Source organism: Lonchura striata, chromosome 5 (genome assembly GCF_050655825.1).
Source record: "Lonchura striata isolate lonStrDom1 chromosome 5, ASM5065582v1, whole genome shotgun sequence".
Lineage (NCBI taxonomy): Eukaryota > Metazoa > Chordata > Aves > Passeriformes > Estrildidae > Lonchura > Lonchura striata.
In genome coordinates, this window is record NC_140707.1 from 38,403,213 (window position 1) to 38,425,144 (window position 21,932).

Sequence of the window (21,932 nt, forward strand, 5' to 3'; positions counted from 1 at the left end):
TCAGGATCCATGCAACTTTTATTTTAATAATTAGACAAATACAGGAAAATTTGCATTAATCTATCAAAACCATATCTTATCAAGAACCGGAAAGATGTTTAAAAAACATTCACATTTAATTCAGGTTATGTACAAACCAGTGTCTATAAAAAAGAAAACAGCAAATGCTTTGAGTGTAAAAGAATTCCATTCTAGTTCATGTGTCAACATTTCCAATGACCAAGTTACCACTGAGATTCAATCACAGCGCAGACATGTTCCACAGTCTAATCACTTGTTTGAACAGTATTGTCAGAAGTAATTTTTGAAATAAAGCATTTTGATAAGTTTTGTTGAACAGTACCATGAACGCAAAATTTACTTCTGCATATTTAATCCTTGACTGCACTAATGGCAGAAGAGCTGTCATCTACAGGTGCGGAGTCCATGAATCTTTATCTCTGTAGGTACAGATATATATCTGTATATCTGAGAAGCATCAGCATCCCATGCCTGAAATAGCCTGTGTCTGCTTCATACATTGAGATCAGCTAGTGGAACACAGCCCTTGATTCTTTTTCCTCAAAGAAGTCATCATCTACCCATCCAGAACTATCATGAATGTGTTGCACTATCGCATTCTTACACCTTCAGGATGCACCTCAAACAGATGACACTTGAATCTGAGTGTGACCATAATAGCCACACACAGGTACAACAGCACCCTAGGCCTTTGCTGTAAAATCAGCTTCCAGGGGTCTCTTTCTTTGCCCTGGATTAAATCCCCCCATAGAAAGGGGGAAAAAAAAAGAGACAAATGGAAGTGCCTGGATCTTAGGAAAACTACTATGTCTTCTCATTTATATATTGAATTGAATCTTAGCCAAAGAAGGAGACCTATTGATGTAAGTTGAATGGGGAGAGAAAGCTAATGTAATAACCAATTTTGAAGTATGAACACTGGAACAGCCACACAACAGCTACAAGTCAATCTGCCTGAGCACAGAAGGGATGAATCTACTCCAGTTACAGCGTAACTCTTTCAGAGCTACAGCCTAATACGCTGTCATTGACATACTAATTTAATAATAATGGAAACTCTCTCAAAAATGCCGACTCTTATGAGAAATCCTTCAGTTACAACAATCTAACCAAGGTGAATCCTCAAATTAGATTGGTGTTTCAATACAAAGAAAAGTAACACAACCTTCACACTTGTGAAGGTTGTTGTGAGCAACAACCCAAATGCAAACAAAACCTATTGGCAACTGAACCTTATTTGGACCTCTGTTCTGAGATAATCCTTAGCTGCAAGATTTCATCTGAAACATAAGCTACCAATATTTGGCCTGAGAGGGCAAATCTAGAAAATTTCATCTGGTTTTTGAAGGTGTATCTAAGACCTGGTAATAAGCAGTATACTTTAACATATTGCTCCTTATAAAAGCAATTTCCCTTCTAAACTTATTTTGAGATTAAAACACAAACTTAAACAGCTTCTGTGAATACAAATTTTATAGTCTCCACCACTGTAGCTCTACACTAGCTCAGAAATTAACACTTCAGAATAACAGAAGCAGCTCTGGGAAGTGGAAGAGTGGCAGTTTAGTGTTGGAAGGTTCTGAGCTCTTCCTTGGGTTGCACATCTAACACCCATTCAAGTATATGAAAAGGCTTTTGTACATTTCTACATATTCTAAAGCAACTCTTAATGGAGCTAATGCTCCCCTGGTGAATAGTGAAGCCAAAAAAGAAGTAAGAGAGATGACTTATGCTTTTAAGTAACAACCCATAACTGAGAGCCAGCTCAGATACACAAATGCCAGCAATGCCAACTCCTAGCAAACCTGTTCTATACAATAGAGCAATAGCTGGGATGCCAAATAAAACAGATGAGGGAATTTTTTTAGATGTAATGCTCAGGAAAGGAACAAGTTACAATGGTATAAAAACAACTCAAAATCTTGTTAAACCCCACCCCAAATACAAAAAACAATCAAAAAATGACAACAGAAATCCCTAAAACCCTCACCAACCAACCTGTTTTAAGTCAGACTTAATTGCAACAAAATATGGAACAGTAATTTAAGCTAGAAAACACAAACTAGTTTGATTTGAAAAGTCGTTGTAAGCAATTTTGATATAGTTGGTTTATTAATGCTATTCACAATGAATCAGCACACAAATGAGATGATACTTTAGATGAGACAAGACAATGTATTTTATGAAAATATAAATGCTAACATTACAGTTAACAAGTCATACTGGAAAAGACATGTATTACTGAGGACAATCAAAGAAAGCCTTTCTTGGTTTTAAAGCAAATTTATACATTAGTCTTTCTTTACTTGGGCAATGGTTGGTGAGCATCTCTGATGTTTCAGTCCTATAAATCTATAGGCACTGAAACAAAACCCCAGGAAAAAAAGGTAAAAGGAGCTAGTGTTAGGATTTTGACAGTTTCTCTACTTTGCAAGAACTCCAGTATCAAGATGCAAGTAAAACAGAATGCCCATCCACTCCCTATGGCTCCCAAGAAAGAACATTACTTGTACACAGTAAGAATTTATGGCAAAACCAAATTCATCTCACCCATCTTGTTTCCAAGCAATTATTAATAAATGAGCTCTTTCAAATGAAGAAGAAATCAGAGTTTAGCAATTTTAAGGTTTGAACAGACTCTTCTAATAAGAAGAGTAAAAAAAAATCTCCTATCTTCTTTTCAGTTATATTGAATTAACCTTCATTTTGCCAATCACCAGTTCCTCGCAAGGAAGGTAATTAAAGTGGAGAGGTTCATGAATTTTGCTCCTTGGTGACATTAAGCAATCTCTCACCTAACTTAAGCATCCTCACCAATAAAGATATGCACAAAAAAAAAAGCCTTGCCAGCCTGAGGTGTTAGACAGCTGAGTGACCAATACTTGAGTCAAGAGAACTCTAAACCACGTTTTAGATGACCAAGAATTTCAGTGATGCAATAAAAGAGCTCCTAATAGCACTTTGATCTCTAGAGCTGGCAAGCTAAACTCCATCTGGGATTGCTGCAAATGCCTACTTATTTCATAAGAATGCCAACAGAAGGAACATCCATCAGTGATGCAGTCCGTGCTGTTAGTGACTATTTTCAAACATGGGATTTGAAATGGTGTTCTAGCAAAATGATTTGCAAGAGCACAAAGAGTAAGCCCCCAAACTGCTTTTTTAATGTAGTTTATTAACCTTTTAGAATTAAGATCCAAATTAGGACCTTATGATCCTCTACTGCCAAATAATTCAGTCCAAGCAGCTAAAGAAAGAAGAGCAGGTATACAGAAGGTGCACTCCATGCTTGAGAATGCAAAATATTAAAACTGAGAAGAGGCTCTAGTTCCAGTGTGGGAAAAGAAAAAAAGTTTTAGATTTACTAAACCAAACACACTCAGGCACAGAGGCTATGAAGTCATGGAGCACTCTTAGAGTGACAGTATTTTCTCCCTTTGTTGAATTGCTACAAAGTCCTTTCCCATTACACAGGTGGGATTCCACTGCCAAAATATCACTGCTGAAGAAGTCCAGATTGGGCTCTCTCTCTTCAAGTGGTTACAGGGACAAGTTCCATGTGATTTGTCAGCTTCCTCTGTTAACATCAAGGAAGTCCCGAGCACCCTTAGTGCTGTGCAAACATTCAGCCTGTGGTAAGAGATCGCATTGCTGGTGGAAGCGTTAGCAATTTTCACACAGGTGGTCCTTACCAGAGATATGTATATCAGATGACCTCTGACATAACAGCACCTGGCTTAGACTGGCTGTGAGGAAGAAGCCACTTTCACAAAGAAAAATTCATATGGTGCCCACTGCAGCAGTTGTCCCAGGAAAAAACACAAACCAAAAACCACCATTAGAAGAAGTTGCAATGATTCTGCCTTGGAATCTTGAGAATTTAACTTCTGTCTTGCTTGAGAACTGAGGGAAACCCATTTTTCCTCCTTCCAGATTTGCTACAGATATCCATTTCAGCATTATGTCTGCTAGATATAAAATTGATGGAATGCTAGCTGGTCCATAAATGGTTGCACCAAGTTATCTGTAGCAAAGTAAAAAACTAGCCCAAAGGTTATGGAGATTGGAAGAGCTGGTAAGGCCTTCTTAAAGATGGCAAGAAGCAGAAGTGTAAGGCACAAACCCTGAGGATAAGAAAAAAAACAAAACACAAATACATAGGGAGAAATTAGGGAACTCTGATAAGCAAAAAAAGATATATTAAAAAAAAATATATATAAATATTAATGCTACAGGTTATGTTTCATGTCTTCCTAAACTAAAGGCTTTAGTGACAGATGTACAGCCAATGAAAATCACACCTAAAGTCCTCACCAGTTTTCAGTCTGGTCACCCAATAAGCAAGATCAAAGACAAAATGCAGCAGTTACAACTTTGTCCTTGATGAACATTAGAAACTATCCCTACTATAATTTTACATTATACTCACAATTAATATGGCTACAAAACATGCTAAAGTTGTATTCCAGTCACCACTTGCTGTTGCAGAGGCTTTGCCAACGAGGACACTGTAGAAAATGAAGTCTCCTAAGCCAAGCTTTACTCCTCCTGCAAAGTGAATGTATGGCAGCATTAAGTATCTGTCTACTAATATTACATGTCAGTAATTATTGAGGAATAATATACATTTACATTAACTATTAACAAGACTTGCTAAAATAACATTTTATTTTCAAAATTAGTACCACTCCTGAATCAAGTGATAAACTCCTGTGAAACAAAGTGGCTTAGAAACACTACACTACTCAATTAATTCACCCTTTAATTAGAATTTCCCTATACTCCTATTTTCCTGAACATATAAGTGCAGTATATACAAACTCAGATATCTGTAATTTTATTTGTGGAGGGTATCCACTTTTGTTTATCTTGTCATATTCAGCCTCTGGCTGAGAGGGGGGAAAATAAATCCCTTGCACAAGATATATTATTTGCCAGTTAGAAACCTATAAGCTGCAAAATATTCCACTGCTTTCCAATTTTCCTAGAGAATTCTTATGCAGGTAGTTCTTAAAAGCACTTGTGTGTAAGTACAGAGCATATCACAGAGGCAAAAATTCAATTTACTTAGTCCATTATTATTATTTTATATAGCAATTACCACTTAAGTAACAACTTTGGAAGCACAATACTCAATTATTTCTGCAAGCACTGTAAAATTTCCTGAATGCTAGTTCACATTCTGAGCTTTTAGTCCAAAATGTTAATTAAGAAAGGCCAGTATCAGGTGACCAGCTGTTTTCATTTGGCCTACTGATTACTTTTCCACCTCACTACAGTCCAGTCCAACATTTGTTTTGGAGTTCCAAGAGGAACTAAGAACATCAAAACATAGGTGGATTCTGATTAATTATGAAGGCTGGGGGAGAGGGGAAAGGAAAAAGAAAAAAAAAGGAGAGAAAGCATAAAAGAAAAAAGGCAACCCTACTCTCTTTCAACAGGCCTCCAATAAAATGCCTAGAATAGTGCATTACTGAAAAGCTCTTAAGCACTAAAACACCCTTAAACTGCTGAGATAGACCTTGGATGCTCCACACTTATAGTAAACTAATGCTGGCTGACAAGTCTGACTGCATCATTACTACTCACTGCAGGAATACAGGAAGGAGAAAGTTGGCCAGACAAGAGTTTTAGTTAAAAATTTAATTGAAATAACTGCTTTGCTAAAATTTTTGCATCTTAATGTTATTTTTTTAAGCCCTGGAAATGAAAAAGGATTTGCAGCATGCAGAATTTGGACTTTTTTTAGTAAGTAAATTTTAAGACTGTTATTAAAGTAGAAGTCTCTGTATTTTTAAACAGAGGAGCACCTGATCTTCAGAAGAAGCAGCTGCACCTGCTAAAATATGGCAGTATCACATGACAGGCACACCCTAATTTATTTAGAGCTTTGCATTTCTAATAGCAGCTTGAACTCCAACTGGAAATCATGAGTCTGTTAAAACAGGTATCTGAGTACTGGTATCGTACACTTTTCAAAGATATTTCACCTTAGCAAGACACTGGAGAAAACTAAGCAAGCCCATGGCATTCTGCATTAATTTCAGTCTCCAATCAGATTTTAAACATTGCTTCCTACCAAGTGAATTGCAGCAGTTTAATTTAACAGAATAAAAAACCTGTAAATGACTTCATTTACAGGGCCTAAAATCCAAAAGAGGTGATACACAGCAGAACACTGCATGAAAAAGACAAAGGCTAATGCAACTGACCATGTAATGGTCTGAAAACAGCTTGTGCAACAAAGGTTTTGAGTCTGTGTATCAAACTAAAGAGCAATTTGGCCAATATTACTCACCCCTGCAACAAAATGAAATGCTATCAAAAAGCAACACCTTTATTCCTATGAGGCATATCAGTATTCATCACGAGCAAGTGCATCTCTTCAGCTTGCTAATACCTCACAGAATCCTACATCTGTGCACTCAGGATGCCTGACTAACTTCAGAATTAGTAAGCTTTTCAGACAGTAGTCCACACTCACGTTCTTCAGGGTCTTCACTTGTTTGAGAGTTACTGGGTAGAGCCTGAACCGCAGCACGTGACTCAGGTGTTGATTCAATGGGTCCTATTCTGTTGTCCCTTTGTTGTTGCCATTCCTGACTAAAGCCACCATCATCTGCTTCAGCATCTTCATTCTGGGTCCGGCTTGCCGGAGCTCAAAGGAAGAAAGGCATTTAAGACTCCTCCAAAAATATGCCTTCTAAAACATGAAAGTCTCTCCACATATAAGACCAAGAAGATCAAGATAGAAAGTATTTCATAATACTTAGCATCTAACACTGGCACACACAATCACAAGACATCATCTTAGGATTTTAATATTTATTTAAACATTCAGGAGTCAAAAGTACACTCTCCAATCACAGCACCTATGTGTTGCACTCAAGTCCTAGTATTCAGGAATACATCCACATGAAAGTGGAAGTTCTGTGGTGACCTAACAAAGATCACACTTCAAGGAATAAACTATCATCCAATATTTAATTAGCTTCTTTAGTTGACATTGACAGCTTAATTTCCCAGTAAAACAGAAAACTTTACTGAAAGTTACATATACATGGATGCCTTCAAGAATGTTAAGTTCAGAAACTGCACTCTGCTTCAGTAACACATATAAATAAACTCCATGTTTTAAACACCATCTGCATAGCCAAAAGGGCTAGGCATATTTGTGTCTAACACAAATATAAATTAATTGGTATTATAATGTATCATCCCAGTCTGACAAGCAGTTGAGCTCAGTTAATAGTTTTATATTGAGTCATTTCAACACCAGCATCCCAGATCCCAGAAAAATGAATACAAGAACATTAACTGCACAGTAAGTAAACAATTTTTCAAGTCTTTACAGATCTATCATTCTTAATTAGTCTCCATGTTTTCACTCTTCTACAGCACCCAGGACTCTTAAAAAACTAAAAGACAAGTATTCCAAGACATGTATTCCAATACAGTGACAAAAGTTTGTCAAAGCAAAGCTCACCTTGTTTATCAAAAGCGGAATTTTTTGACTTCCGTTGGGCTTCTGGATCTTCCTCAGCCATGTTCACAAGCCATATCATTGTTGCTATCAAAGAAATCCAAACCACAACAGCTAATTGTATCTTCAGATGTATGAAATTCTGAGATAGTGTTAGCATCAATCCATTATTTCTCATTTTTCATGGTTTTTTTGGATACAGCTATCTTTTCCAACAGGCAATTTTACTCTCATTAAAGCACAATAATATCTCGAACACAGCACCACCAACAACACATTTACAAAAACTGGTGAATAAAATACTATTTCTACTAGATTTTGAAAAAAAATGGCAACAGTTGCTGCCAGACAAATTACTTCTACATATAAGGCTCATTCTGAAAATCAACTTCATTTTTTTTGTTAATCAGTTCTTAAATCTGCAAGTAAAAAGGTCCTTAAACACTGTTACAGAGTTATGTCAATTCAAAGGCAGTATCTACATCAAAGTTAATTGTTCTCTGCCTTCACCATCACAAAAAATCCTCCAATCTGGAGGTAATCAAATGTTACATATACAAGGTATATTTTAATTCAAGCTCTCAGTGTTAACCTCTTCTCACACAAAGCAGAGTAACAGGCCACATTTTACTGAAGCTGTGCAAGTGTGACAGATAAAATCCTCCCCTTTCTCCACTGTAAGCTTGTCCCTGAAGTGGTCAGTCTGCAGCACACTTCCTGCTTCCATATACAGGCCTGTCTAGAGGACCAGTAGCAAAATGACTTATGATTAGCCTCTTTCACTGTTATCCACGTGACTACAAGTAGCAACATGGAACTTCAGAAACAATGGAATCATGTACTAATTGACACACAGGTCACAACAGCAGCTTTAATTCAATAGGTTATTTTTCACAGCTGCAGGGAAAAACAATTTACTGAAAAGGACAAGCCACTGAGAAAACAGTCACACAAACAAACCTCTTTCTAGTAATTTCTCACATTTCTTAGTATAAGACACAGGTTATTTAAGGACCAAAAGCTGGTAAATATTTTCTGGAAACAATTGCTCCCTTTGAACAGGCTTAATTCACAGCCTAGGGACATAGTACTTTATCCAAAACAAGGTCTGTTACCATTCTTCCTGTTTGTATTTAGGAACAAAACATGCTGGTTCTTATCTTGAAATGTTTCAGTCAGATGACGTTCCACATTTTTCAGTCAACAGTGAAACAAAAACTATGGCCCAAGTGAACAGATCAAGAATTCAACTGAAAAGCATCTTATTAAAACCCAGAAAAATGAGAAAGATTGCTCAGATGAGTGATTGCAAGCTTAAAGAATTTAACAAAATGTACTTACAGGAGTAAATAAGTGCTGGAAACAGAGTTTCATTTCTCTCTTGAGCTGTTTCAACTAACATACGAAGAGGACCTTTAGGACACAGGACAGCAATCAAATCTGAATGGAAAAGCAAACAGATCTTACATCCCTGCAGACATAGTTACGTTTCTTTTCTATAACACTTGGAGAGATTTGATGTGAGAAAATGCACCCTGAATAAAGATTTCAGACAGCCATTGGCCACAAGTATCCTACAGCAATGCTTTTTAATATTCTCAGTTAAGCAACCTATTTTACATATTACTGTAATATGCATACAAATTCTAAAACATTATATTTCTCACTTAAGATATTATGCAAATATACCATGCCTATATGTTGATCTGTGAATAATTAAAGAAAGCTACTCTTCAATTACCATCCTGGAAATACCCAAGCTTGCCTTCTACTAGGAAATCTTTTTGTAATCTAAGTTTACTAAAAGAAATTTTAAGACAATAGGTGAGGCTTACTTAATTGCTGTGAAACAGGCATATTGGGATAGAGAGCTCTAACATGGCTACTGCCTTTTGCACTTGTCCACTCACAATATGTCTTTAAATTAATTTGAAACTCAATTTGACACTGAAAGGAACAGCTGACTTGTCAGGAGCTGTGTGCTGCTCAGAACAGGGCTTCTACACCTGAGCCAACTGCCCCGGCACCACTGCTGGTCCCACTCAAGTAAAAAAATGGAGTTGCAGGCTTTAAAAACTTACATCCCCTGTACTCAAAATAACTACATCATGGTCTTGGAACTCGATCTTGAGTAATTTCAATTTGCTATCACTGAATAAAGGCTGAATGCTTGGAGCAATCAGATTTTTTCCAGTTGTATGAAGGGTGGAAATGGGGCTGGGGGATGGGAAATTTTTCTTAATGTGCTTTGTGATTCATGAGCATATACACAAGGGATAATTTTCCTCTCCCTGCAGAAAGAGGACACTTAAGGAGTACACTGATGTATCAGAGCTAATCAAATCTTATCAACCCCTGCACTTACATCTGGACAGATTCTCAATCTTTATCATGATCAGTGATGCTGAGAGCACACATTTAGCACACTTACACACTTCCAAAAAAATTCAAATTAAGAGCACATCTTCACTTGGCTGTAATGTTTTAATTATGTCTAAGTAACTGAATTTTAGTCTTGCCTGGAAATTAAATGGGTATTTAGGATACAGTGATCTTCTTACCAAGTGCTCAGTGCCCCCTAAAGCTTTATGGAAAAACTACATCTAGGTTTCTCTCAGCCATCATTCTGAAAAAAAGCAGCATTTGACAACTACAATGAATAAAAGGGAAAAAAAAAAGCCAATTAAGCAGATCTCACAACCACATCCTTCTTAATCCTTCCTTCTTTCTCACTATATTATCAGGCATGGATCAAGTTGCTGTTTCTATGTCCACAAATTTGAACGATTCATAGGTTAGGCAAATCCTTATTTGCATGGGACTGTACAGAAACAACAAGCTCCTAAATTCTGAATGTACAAGGGATTCCAAAGATTCCTGGGGAAAATGAGAAGCTGAAAGTTCTCCACCTCCATAAAAAGGATCAAAATGTGTCTCTCTCATCTCCTCCTCTCTTGAATTACTTCAGCTCTCCTTCTCAAAGAATCCAGAGAGTCCAGCAAACAAGGAGGAAGATGGGATCATACAGTAATACAAAGCCTTCAGCTGCAGGGAACTGATCTCAGTTTAGGACCATTATCTTATTTATGAAGTCTGTAATCAATTTATCTGGTACTTTGGATGATACACACACGCTTCTTTTTTAAGGTCTAGTCAGATAAGTGGAAAAGTCAGGGAATAAAAGAAATTCCCACCACAGGACCTGCTACTGTGCCTTGCTCCCGAACTTACCATACACTGAAATGACGGCCAGGATAAGCCATGCAGTCCATTCAGGAAGGTACTTAATGAACACCAAGGCCATGAGAGCACTTATCATAATGAGATATGCCTGCTGGAGCCGAAGAGGACCCTTCCAATGGATACAAATCATTCCCACAACACCAAAGTTCCAGATCATGAGTGCCACCGTAATGTAGTCCATGGCAACATTATATGTCTTAAAAACCTCACTAAAAAAAAGGAAAACAATATAGATGGCATTTGCTTGAAACAATGGAAACAAATTACAGATACAGACTTCAGAATACCTTTTTAAAATTTTTCATATTCAATGTAGTGGCATGAACGTAAAATTCTTTCTCCAATTAGTTCTCAACTATTCTTCACAATAGAATTAATTTTGCCAGTATTTGCTTCTCACCAACTCTTTTGCTTTTTCAAAAATTTTCGTTAAGGTTTTGTTTCTTTCTCAATAAAAGCAGAAGCTGACAGGAAAAGATATTACTGCAAAATCAGTAGTTTTGATTACACTCATAACTTTTAAAAATCAGAATAATGAGACTTGTGAGGTTATAATGGGTCTTTAAATGCACACAAAGATCTCTCTCTACTAACATGCTGCCTGTGGAATGATTTGATAACTTTAAAGATACATGTTTATTCTATTATTCCCCATAAACACTGAAGTAAAAAGCTTTACTTTTGGATGAACCATGTCCCTATCATATAAAATACTATAAACTAATTAAGAACCTCAATAAGTAAAACCAAAATCGACAAATGCCACTGACAGGTGATTTCTGCTGACTCAGGGAAGAAATGGCTGTGAAGGCATTTTGCAGAATCTGCTGCTATCAACTCACCAAGCCACTAAGAACCCTATAATTTGCATAATACTTTCCTCCAGGAAACTTGTTCTCTGCAGCTGTCAGCTGACCCTTGAGATGTACAGTGTTAACAGGATGACCCTTACGGTCTTCATGCATAATTGGTCTACAAGCTCCCTCACTCTCTGAATCTCTGGCAAAAGGAAGCCAATACTGCTGTAAGGCAGGAGGGACAGATGAAGGAATTGCCTTGTCTTTGAAAAGCCATTGTTAGGGTTAGAGAAACTACTGACCACAAAAGGCATCACAGATCACTTTTAGCAAAAATCAGTGACTGAAGGGAAGCCCACATTCACCTTCCAAAGACCAAATTAAATAAGCTTCTTCAGAGAGAAGTGCTTGTCATCAAGTGGCATAAAAACCTATATATAGCATATAATAATTTCATTACATAACTCTAGTTACAAACCCTGAGGAGGCTGCTCATTTTAGACAATACTGAGTATTTTGGCTGGATTTTCTTGATGTCTGGACTAGAGCATGCTTCAAAATTTGAGAAGAAAAGCACTGAATATATTTTGGTGAGATAGTAGTTTTTTTCAGCTTACTCTACCACTTCCATGCAAACAGCCTTTGCATATACAGCTAACAATAAAAGCCATGATGTAAACAAGTGCACTTGAGTCATATGTCAATGAAAAATTAAGTTATCAGAAGACATATCAGCAGAAAAAGCTCCTCCCAAGATATACTTACTCTGATAAGCAAGATGTGTTTATTCTGGTGATGCATGTGATGGACAGCTTCTGTACCTAATCAGATGCATTACAAACCTATGAATCAGTCTTTCTTTTATGTGCACTCTATCAGCCTATACAAAATGAAAAATTTTATTGCAATAGCTTGCTCACCATCATTCCCCTTAAGATTCAAGGCCTAGTTCTAAAATAAATAGACACATAAAGTGATACATGAAAAACAGCATATTAATAATTTAGTTCACTTACCCCAGGTAGATGAATGAGAAAAAGAAAAGCAGCAAAAGAGAAGAAATGATAAGCCAACCATGGATCACCTGGGGAAGAAGATATCAATACGATGTTTTTAAATTTGTTATTTTAAATTTAGCATGTATTAAAAGGCTTTTAAGGTTATTTTTCCTTTTGTTTAAAGCAAGAAAATGATTTAATGTAGCTCCCACTTTGGTTGGTGCTACATTCATGTTTAGCTTATGCACACTGGTGCATTTCACTTTACACTTATGAATTTTAAGTGCTTTGTGAACTTTCAGTAGTTCTTCAGCTCGATTGAAAACTACTGTTTGCCTATTTTTAGACCATTTTGATACCAGTGGCATTATAACATAGCAGAATCATCCAGCATGAACACAGATGGAAAACATTATTCACTTCTGTGCTGCTCTGATTTAAAATAATTTTCAGAATGCAGTTATAGAATTAAATGCTAGAACCCAGAAAAACCCTCAGTACTTATTTGTTGAAATGTCATTGATGAATGACTATATAAAGATTTCAATATTCTCTATCAGTTATCTACAGACAACCTGTAATTTTGTAAATTTGATACAATTCAATAAAGAACAGTTCAGTGCTGTACTCAGCAGGGGCACTCAAAGATTAAAACCCGGAAATGAAAGGAACTAAGACTTTGCACTGACGGAAGTGCACTTTTCTGGTATTTATTGTGCAAAGTGAAATAAAACACGACTGAAGACCTCTTTAACTCCAGTAATGTCTTAACATCTCTTAACTGAGAATGAACATATATTTGTCAAAGTCCCAGCACAACATCTCTTTTATAAAACCTGACCCAGTATTACAAGTAGACAACCTGTCAGAAGCAATGATCTATAAATCAAAACTACATAAGGAATCCTGCTTTCCACAGACACAATCAGTGGAAAATTAACTGGCTAAATTTGCTATATATATACACCAGATTAAAGTATTCAGAAGCAGTTAAAAAAACATGTTATCTCTGTCCTCTTCTTAAAGATGTGTAAGATGTGTAGTAGAACACAACTTATGTTCTTAAAATATTTAGCAAAAATTAATTTAAAAGTAAAGTGCATATGCACAAAGACTAAAGGAATCACACTTACGTGATGCAACCATGACTTTCTGACAAATTAAGAATCCAGCCATTACAGCTAGTACTTTAGCACATTGAGTCTAATGATGCATTTTAAAAATTTTTGGCCATTTTTGAAACAGGCACTCTCTTCTTTCACACTGCTTCTCAAAAGAGGTTCAAATTTAACTTTCAACCTAATAAAGCCTGTCATTTAACCTCCTAGTCTAACAGACTGGCTTTTGCTAGTATCTTCTCAAAAAGACCTGAGAAATTCTCTCATGCAATAAGCATGGTGCCTGTAAAGATGCTGCAGGAAATCTGCCAAAGTATCTGTCTCAGCATTTCAAACTTTCACCACTCACAGCAAGTGGGAGAAAGAACCTTTCAAAGGTGAATATCAGTATATATTGATTCAAACAGAATCAAATTTTCCAACAACTTGTAAAGCTACTAAGCAGGGACCTAAAAAGAATTATTTTATTCCTCTGTAAAATCAGTTGAAACTACTTTAAGAAAACTGCAAAGAAAGCTCTTTAGTGACTTCTACCTGTAGTTTTTGTATTTGTAATATAAGCTCTTAAACTCCTATCACATTAGAAAATAAAGTGAATAGTAATGTTTCATCCTAGAAAAGTAGTGAATGCTGACAGTGTCAAACACCAGGGCCATAGTCCAGCAAACTTCTAAACACACCTTGCATAACTATTGTCAACAGAACTAGAGGAGGTAGTTTCAAGAGATGACCCAAGTTGGTATTTTACACAGAGATATCTGCTTTATACTCAGTATATATCTCATTTACTATAGCATTTTCCAGATCACTGGTCTCTTTTCTTACAAGTGACTTTTCCAGAGCACTTCTAAGTTTTGCTCGCTGTTTTCCTAGCAGGGTACCACAACAGCTTTTTTGCCTTCTCATTAAAGAACTTTCATTTGTCATTTAACAACAGCTTTGATGCTAATTGATTGCTGGTACAAATTTAGCTTTACCTGCTACAGTTTGAATAAAAATTAAGGATGGGCTGCAGGATGCAGAGAATTAAAATGAGCTACAGCGGTCAGATTTTATTTAAGCAGAGTGAAACAATGAAGAATGCAAAGAATAATAAATTAAAAAGAAAGAGCTAATCAAATACAATCCCCTTCAAAGACGCTGTTTCTGGTTAGATTGAGGAGCTAGAATCAGGATCATGCTTAACATATCACAAGACAAACACAGGAAACTAACAATAGTGAAGCTGAAGCAATATTTTCTTTCTTCAAAAGAGTTTTCAGATTAAAATCTTGTGAGGATAAGCAAATTATCAGTACCAGATGAAGACCTAATGTTCTTTCATTATAAATTCCATTCCCCATAATCTGGACTACAATCTACAGATAGAACTACATGTAAAATAGAACTCAATTGCAGGTAACTACATTTCTGTATTTCTATGCATTCTGATATAGCAGCATAGAAATACTCTGACAGGAAATTTAAAAATAAGTTAATAATTTAGTATAATTAGCATAAAACATAACCACAGGAAATTTATGGTATGTAATAATTGTAAATTTTAGTAAAACAATATTTTTTTGGTACAGAAAATGTGCTGTGCTTTAAAAGGTTAAGACGGAAACCAGAAATTTGAAAAGCTTAGTAAAAACTAGCTGTTGCCTTCAGCATCTGAGGAGAACCAAGTGGCTACTAAGGAACTTAGTAGAAGCACAGTATTTGACTTCATTAGAAAGAAGAGAATTGTCAGTTTAACAAGAACACTTTGTCAGTTCAGATGTAACACCACACTATGATAAAAGTGAAGGTCCACGTATCAAAAATTAGTATTCCACAATGTATACAGAATCAGGCAAAAATCATTTCCCCTATCATTCTACAGATAATTTGTAAAGGGGTTTCACCCACAGACATAAAGACCAAAACCACTGCTCCCTCTGGAAAACAAAATTAAATTAAGCAAGACTTTGAATCCACAATGTGTTTTACAACTGATTCAAGGTCTTGACTGTATACTGTGAAGTTTTATTAGGTTAAGCCTTATCAAATGGATCATTAAGACCAAAACAAAACAGGAATTTTCATGGACAGCTCCTCCCATGTAAGTGGCACTGCAATTAATTATGCTAAGTCTGGACTTGCCTAGGTGACATCATTACAAGATTGAAGCCTTTCACAAAGAGCCTTACATAGAGTCTCTGTTTGCCATACGAATACTGCCTGGTGGGTAGAGCCACACACACTGATGGGAGACATCTCTATTGGGGACAGACAGGGAGAGAGGGGGCCCACAGAATAGGACCAAGTCTGTCCTTTGTATATCTTGACTACAGAAAGATTTGAGTGCATGAAAATTTCAAAAGAATAGAAGCAATGTCACCCTATTTCTGACAGAACAGATGGCAGTGATAGCACTGGGCCTTTGCCCTGCTTTGTGCCAAATGAACAGAAGCAACAAAATTGAAACAGTGAATTAAATCAGTAGTTCTGCTACTTTCTGCTACTTTCACTCACTCATGCTTGATAATCCTTCATTTTGTTCCAGTCTCTAAATAATCTGTACTAATAGATAAAACTAGCATAACTGCTTACCTTGTAGCACCTGTATTTGTAAAGCACAACCAGGAGGATGGTCATGACAATGATAACGCTGATCATGATGGCTGCATTAAGAATAGAATTCAGGGCTCTCTGTCCTACTGTCTCCGTGTCTTCTGTGAAAGGAGTGTAGATGCTACAAAAACAAAAAGTCAACTGAAATAACACTGAATGATTCTGGTATGTGAGGCCAGTATCAAACAAAACTTCAGTAATCTTTCAAGTCAGAGCTGTAAAAGCACATCTACTTTCTACTAAGGCAAAACTTGAAAGGTGGCATAGTATCATATTAGGCAAACTTGAATTCCTTAGAAGACCTGCCTTTCCTGCATTCTTAGATCACTACAGTTTTCTGCTTTGTAAAGCAGATAAAGCCCACAGCTGCCCAGAATTTGATATGGCTACTCTGATGCTGCGTGTCACTACGACTCTCCCAAGGTACCACTCATGTGCTGCCCAGTGCAGCTGGAATTTCACCTATGGATTCATGATGAAAGAGGCTCTCCTATGATTTCAACAACACAATGTATGGGCTCAACTCACTCTTTCGTAAAGAAATACAATCTCCTGGGGCAACTGCTTCATTGTGGGGTGGGAAGGAGAGACAGACAGAAAACACTTATCATAAAACAAAAGAAAATCTTCAATCAACAAAGATCTAAAATTAAGAACTTTGTGTTTCATTGAAACATTTTATGACACGCTTATATTATACAAACATTTCAAAGCCAAACACTTTGAATCATTCTGTCTACATGTTTTCACAGTGGAACATTTAGACTGATCTTTAAGGTCTATTCCAACCCTTTATCATTCTGTGATTCTATGACTTGCTGCAGTTTCTGACAGGCTCAGTATTCTTCCTTTGCCCCTTTCTCTCAAATCAGCTTTCATAGGAATTTAGGGTTTTTTTGGCAACATTAATATTTTATCAAAATCCCAAAAATTTCTACAGAAACATCTGCCAGGAACGTTTCCATAACTTCACCAGAAGTGAACCACTTGAAGCTATATTCCCCTTGCATTTGAATTTCTTTATCAAACAGCATGGGCAAACCAGAACATGGTGTATTTGTTACTTCATTTACACTAGTCGTTTTGCTCCTTTCCAAAACTCTTGTATTCTAGCATAGCACAAGGGAAATGGCTTTGGCTCAAGATGAAGTTTATTTTATAAATACCACACAGCATGATAAAGTATTAAAATGAGGATGAGGTTTTGAATCAAGCAGTAACAACCAAGAGATTATCCCCACTGGTCACCAAACAACAAATGACAACAGTACCACAAAGAGAAGAGTCTTGTTTCTGGAAGGAATAAAACAAAACTATCTTTGGAATGGAGAAGGGGAAAATGGAGGCAAGAGGAAGTTCGCTGCTTGAATCAGACTCCAAAAAAATTGGGAGTTTGAAGAAAATTATCTAAGTCCATTAAAAAGATAGGGGAAAGTACTGATACATACAGCTGTCCATCCTTGCGTGTATAAAAGCTGACAGACTTGATAGTTGCAACAACAACCACCATGCAAAGCGTGACAGGCACAAACAGCATAATCACATGTTTTGCCCCATATTTCAGTGTTAGCTCTTCATCTTCTTCTTCATCTTGCTCCACCACCTGCTGAATGTTGTTTTGTGGCTGCCCATTAGTCTCAGACTCAGCATTGTCATTTCTTCTGCGCTCACTATTATCATGGCGACGTCTTTCACTGTTGTCATTCTGCAACACATAAAAACCAGTTTCCTCAGTGACTCTCCACAATCACGTGCTTGTACGTTAAGCTAAAGATGACACTGAGGAGAAAATATGTAAGATAATATTTACTGCCAAGAACACTTGCTACAGCAGGGATTTAAACAGTAGTAATTAATTGCATCACAGTTATTAAAAGAATGGGAGCACAGGGCCATGTTAGAAACATTTACATTAAAAACACCAACAGTCAAAAGTAAGCTGGTTGCATCCAAGAGCCTTCCTTTAAACAGAATTTCAAAAGATTAATAAAGCCATCTTTTTCCCCTGGTTCAAACTACAGCTGGTAAAAGGATGCATGACAGTAGAATGCCTGTAACTTGACAAGAATGAGCGGTATCGACCCTTAAGAATAATGCCAAACAGACATTTAGAATTCCCTCTCTATGAAAATCCCAAGAAAATGTTTCCTTCCTTTACTGTGTTAACCCCAATAGAGTATACTGAGTAGAATATATATTAAAATGAATAGAATATATAGTAAAATATATATTAAAAATTTTTATGAGGTATGGTGTTCTCATGTTTTTCATAAGAATGACACAGAAATGGTGATCAAACTCAGGTTATTCTCAGTCTTTAGACTGCTACTTGATCCCAAGGTTTCAGCACGGAAAGTTTAAGCATGCAGATTTTCTTCTTTCCCAAGGAAACTACTGCCACATCCTTTCACTGATACTGAAGAAATTTCACCACTCTTATCACAAGTATAAAAGAGCTTCCTGTCCTTCCTAATACTGAAACAGGAAGAGTGTAACACATGAAACATCAATTGAAACACCAAGACAGTGGTGAACTTCCAACGGAAGCAAAAGCACAAACAGGGAACATCAGCTATTAGGAAATGATCAGGCCTGCACTCCAGGCTCCTGATGTCACAAATAATTTGCACCCTCTTCAAGAAGAACCATGACCAGGGGACATTCACCTTTTATACATTGTGTGCACATACAGAGAGCACAACAGGAGAGTAATCTATGCTTTATTTTTTCTAGACTACAAAGAAATTAAATGATTACCAGACACTCTAAACAAGCACTAAAATGTGACAGTTGATATAGACCACTCATTTTTTTAGTGCATTACCATTTGAAAAATCAGTGCTGTACTGTTCAAATTCAAGAGGTTTAATATAGGAGATAAAAATATTTTTGATTCCTTACAAAATTAATCTCGTTTCTTCTGAATTACTTCCTGCAGAACAGTTCTGTTTGACTAAGGGCACTAAAGCAGCATTAGATTAAAGTGTACAATAAACTGAAAGATTATACCTTTTGCAATACCTTTAAAATATCATTCAGTTTTCTTAAAATTGGTCTGGACATAAGACAGGGCCCTGAAAATAACCTAATAATTTTTTCCTTAAGTATTCCTCTCAGGTAGTTTTTTTCCTTAAATGTGCAATGTTAAAGTCTAATTACCTGATCTCAGTAGCATTTCCAAACAAAACTACTGATTCGTATCTTACTAATTTACTGCAGTTCTCTGATAAATCAATAATAATATTAGAGATTCTCTCTACAGAATTTTCCCAGCCCCATCCTCAGAAAAGAGAAGATGGTAAGTACACACTCAGAAACTTCTAGTGGGGCTTTTAAAAACACTTAAGTGATTAAGGAGCACAAGTCCCTGGACTTTGAACTGTAAATAGTGACACTGCTAAAACCCTGGTTGAAGCTTTACAACTTCCCCAACTCATGAAAAAGTTGCTTTTATAAAGCACTACAAAGTGATAATAATGCACCAAATGCTCTGCCTGTTTCTTCCTTTTTTTTTGTGGTATCCTCCGGATCAAGCTCAGCAAGGTTTCGAGATCTGTCCTCTAAGAAAATCAGTTTCATTTTTCAATAAGGAAGTGGAATGTAAGAGGAGAAAAACACCCAAACGAATTATTTAAATTAAAATTATTTAAATTAAACAATTAAAACTAAGATACACCTAGATTTTTAGAGTAATGGTTTTAACCTTAGTTTGAATTTAGTATCATTAATTTCAAATATGTACTGAAAAAGATGCTGGGATCAAAATTATTTCTTACTGAAAAATTTATTATAAATCACTTGGCATTTTGCATAAAGTCCTCACAAACAATTATTGAAAGTCAGATATAAATGGGAATAAGGGAGAATGCAAATAAAGAGATCATGTTTAATTAATCTGAAATGCTGGCTACAACTAAACCTATTTCTGTACAGATTATAGCAGAAATGTAACATTTTTCTCTTTGATAGTAAAATAATCCATTTTTCAGTCTACACCAAGACAACAATAAACTTAACCATCTAAATAAACTGCCTAAGATGATCATAAGTAACAACACACTGGAGATGAACAGAGCCTTGGAACTCTGCACAAGCAGAGCAGACCAAGTACTTAGGTTTCTGCACACTTGCCAAATGTGTTGCTTTTTCTCTGCTTTAATAACAGTCTTGCATGAGGGGGCACTTACCCCATCTCTGGAACAGAAATATATTGAAATAAGTTAAAAATCTACAGCTTCACAGAGAAAACACAAAAACATCCAAAGGAAAAGTTGATAAACTTAAGCACACCACTACGAAAACCTGTTATATCAAACACAGAGAAAACCGGAAGAAATTGGACCAATATGTATCATTTTACTCCCTTCACTAGTTAGGAACAAAGATGAAATCAAAAAAGGCCTTTACATACTAAAACACAGTGTATGAAAACCAGATCAGCATCGAGAGTTACACAAGTTATTCTCTCATTTGCACTTAAGGCTGGGAAATAAGTTGTCCTTTCAGGCTACTAAAGTGTAGCTAAAAGTGATATGCGCGTGCCCCACTGCTTAAAAGAACAAAGTGCACTTATAGCCTACCTGATCAGTATTAAACAGAGCAGAGGCCATGGACTCTTGCTGAAGTGGAAGCAAAGGAACAGATTCTTCACTTTCCTCAGACATAGTTAAAAGTGAAAACTCTGAAGCTAAAAAGTCAGTAACACCTGTTGTAACACCGTAAGCAAATGTAAGTTACGAACTACGCGCTTTCAGGCGAATAAACAATATCAAAAGCAAATGATAGGGGTTTCTTTCCCTATCACAAAAATAGTTAATAGCAAACCCAGACCAATGCCCCTGGACCAAGAGGTAAAAATATAACATATTTGATAAGAAGTTTTTAGCTATTAAATCCAGATTTATCCTTCAGGAGCAGACCACCATGCCTGACAGTGGGCATGGACTTCATCAGTTCTCACACACACCACTGATGTTAAAAGGTCATTATGCAGTGGCAGATATTGAAGACTGGATTGAACTCTTAGTGTGTGACTAGAAGAATAGATGGCAAATTATAGTACTTAGTGATTTCACATGCTGACTTGCTAGCCAGAGAAGCTAGTATACTTGAGCAGGGAAGGACTTTTGTAGGTGTGTACAGAAACAAAGTAGATGTAGAAAGAGGAGAACCATCATTATAACTTAGTATCAAAACAGCAGTTACTTAAACATGGAAAGAAAAAGCACAAGTAGCAGTTATTCATCAGTACAGTCAGTGAGAAGAACACAGAAAGAACCCTTTGCTGGTAAGGAGCACCACCAAGTTATCTGCAAGGACAGTGAGCCCACAGGTTATTACTGAGGTCTCCTTTTTTAATCTGGCAGAAATGTTCAGTACTAGTCAATCTCTCAACTGTTCAAGAGGAAAAGAAACATTTTTAATTCCCTCTGAAGTAAAAGGATAAAGGATGCAGTAGGAAAGTTCTCACTTTTCTGTTTTAATTTTTCAAATGTTTTATATTTTTATTGATACGGCATGGTATTTATCTGAGGATATTTCAAAATTCTATTTAAACTGCTGATTGTACAGAAGACTTCAAGCAGGAATTGGAACATTCTCTTGAATTACTGCTATAGACATGTCCACAAGTGGCCTAGCCTCACAAAAGCATTTCCTTGCCACAAGGAAACATGAT

At 36.4% G+C, this 21,932-nt stretch overlaps 1 protein-coding gene across 8 annotated transcripts in view; it reads right to left on the bottom strand.

The window, feature by feature from the left end:
- Positions 1-21,932, bottom strand: part of PSEN1 (presenilin 1) — a 25,282-nt gene continuing 3,350 nt past the window's right edge. For 4 of the 8 annotated variants that reach the window (XM_021533575.2, XM_085581972.1, XM_085581970.1 and 1 more), the window contains exons 3-12: positions 20,836-20,874; positions 17,704-17,960; positions 16,235-16,376; positions 12,561-12,628; positions 10,736-10,956; positions 8,846-8,944; positions 7,508-7,591; positions 6,506-6,679; positions 4,451-4,569; positions 1-4,145 (exon numbers count right to left, since the gene is read on the bottom strand). In XM_021533575.2, the coding sequence (XP_021389250.1) occupies positions 3,990-4,145; positions 4,451-4,569; positions 6,506-6,679; positions 7,508-7,591; positions 8,846-8,944; positions 10,736-10,956; positions 12,561-12,628; positions 16,235-16,376; positions 17,704-17,960; positions 20,836-20,874 (1,359 nt within the window). In that variant the 3' untranslated portion in view covers positions 1-3,989. Of the gene's footprint in view, positions 4,146-4,450; positions 4,570-6,505; positions 6,680-7,507; positions 7,592-8,845; positions 8,945-10,735; positions 10,957-12,560; positions 12,629-16,234; positions 16,377-17,703; positions 17,961-20,835; positions 20,961-21,932 lie in introns of all 8 variants that reach the window. The other 4 variants (XM_021533577.2, XM_085581973.1, XM_077784130.2 and 1 more) reach the window with 3 other exon arrangements.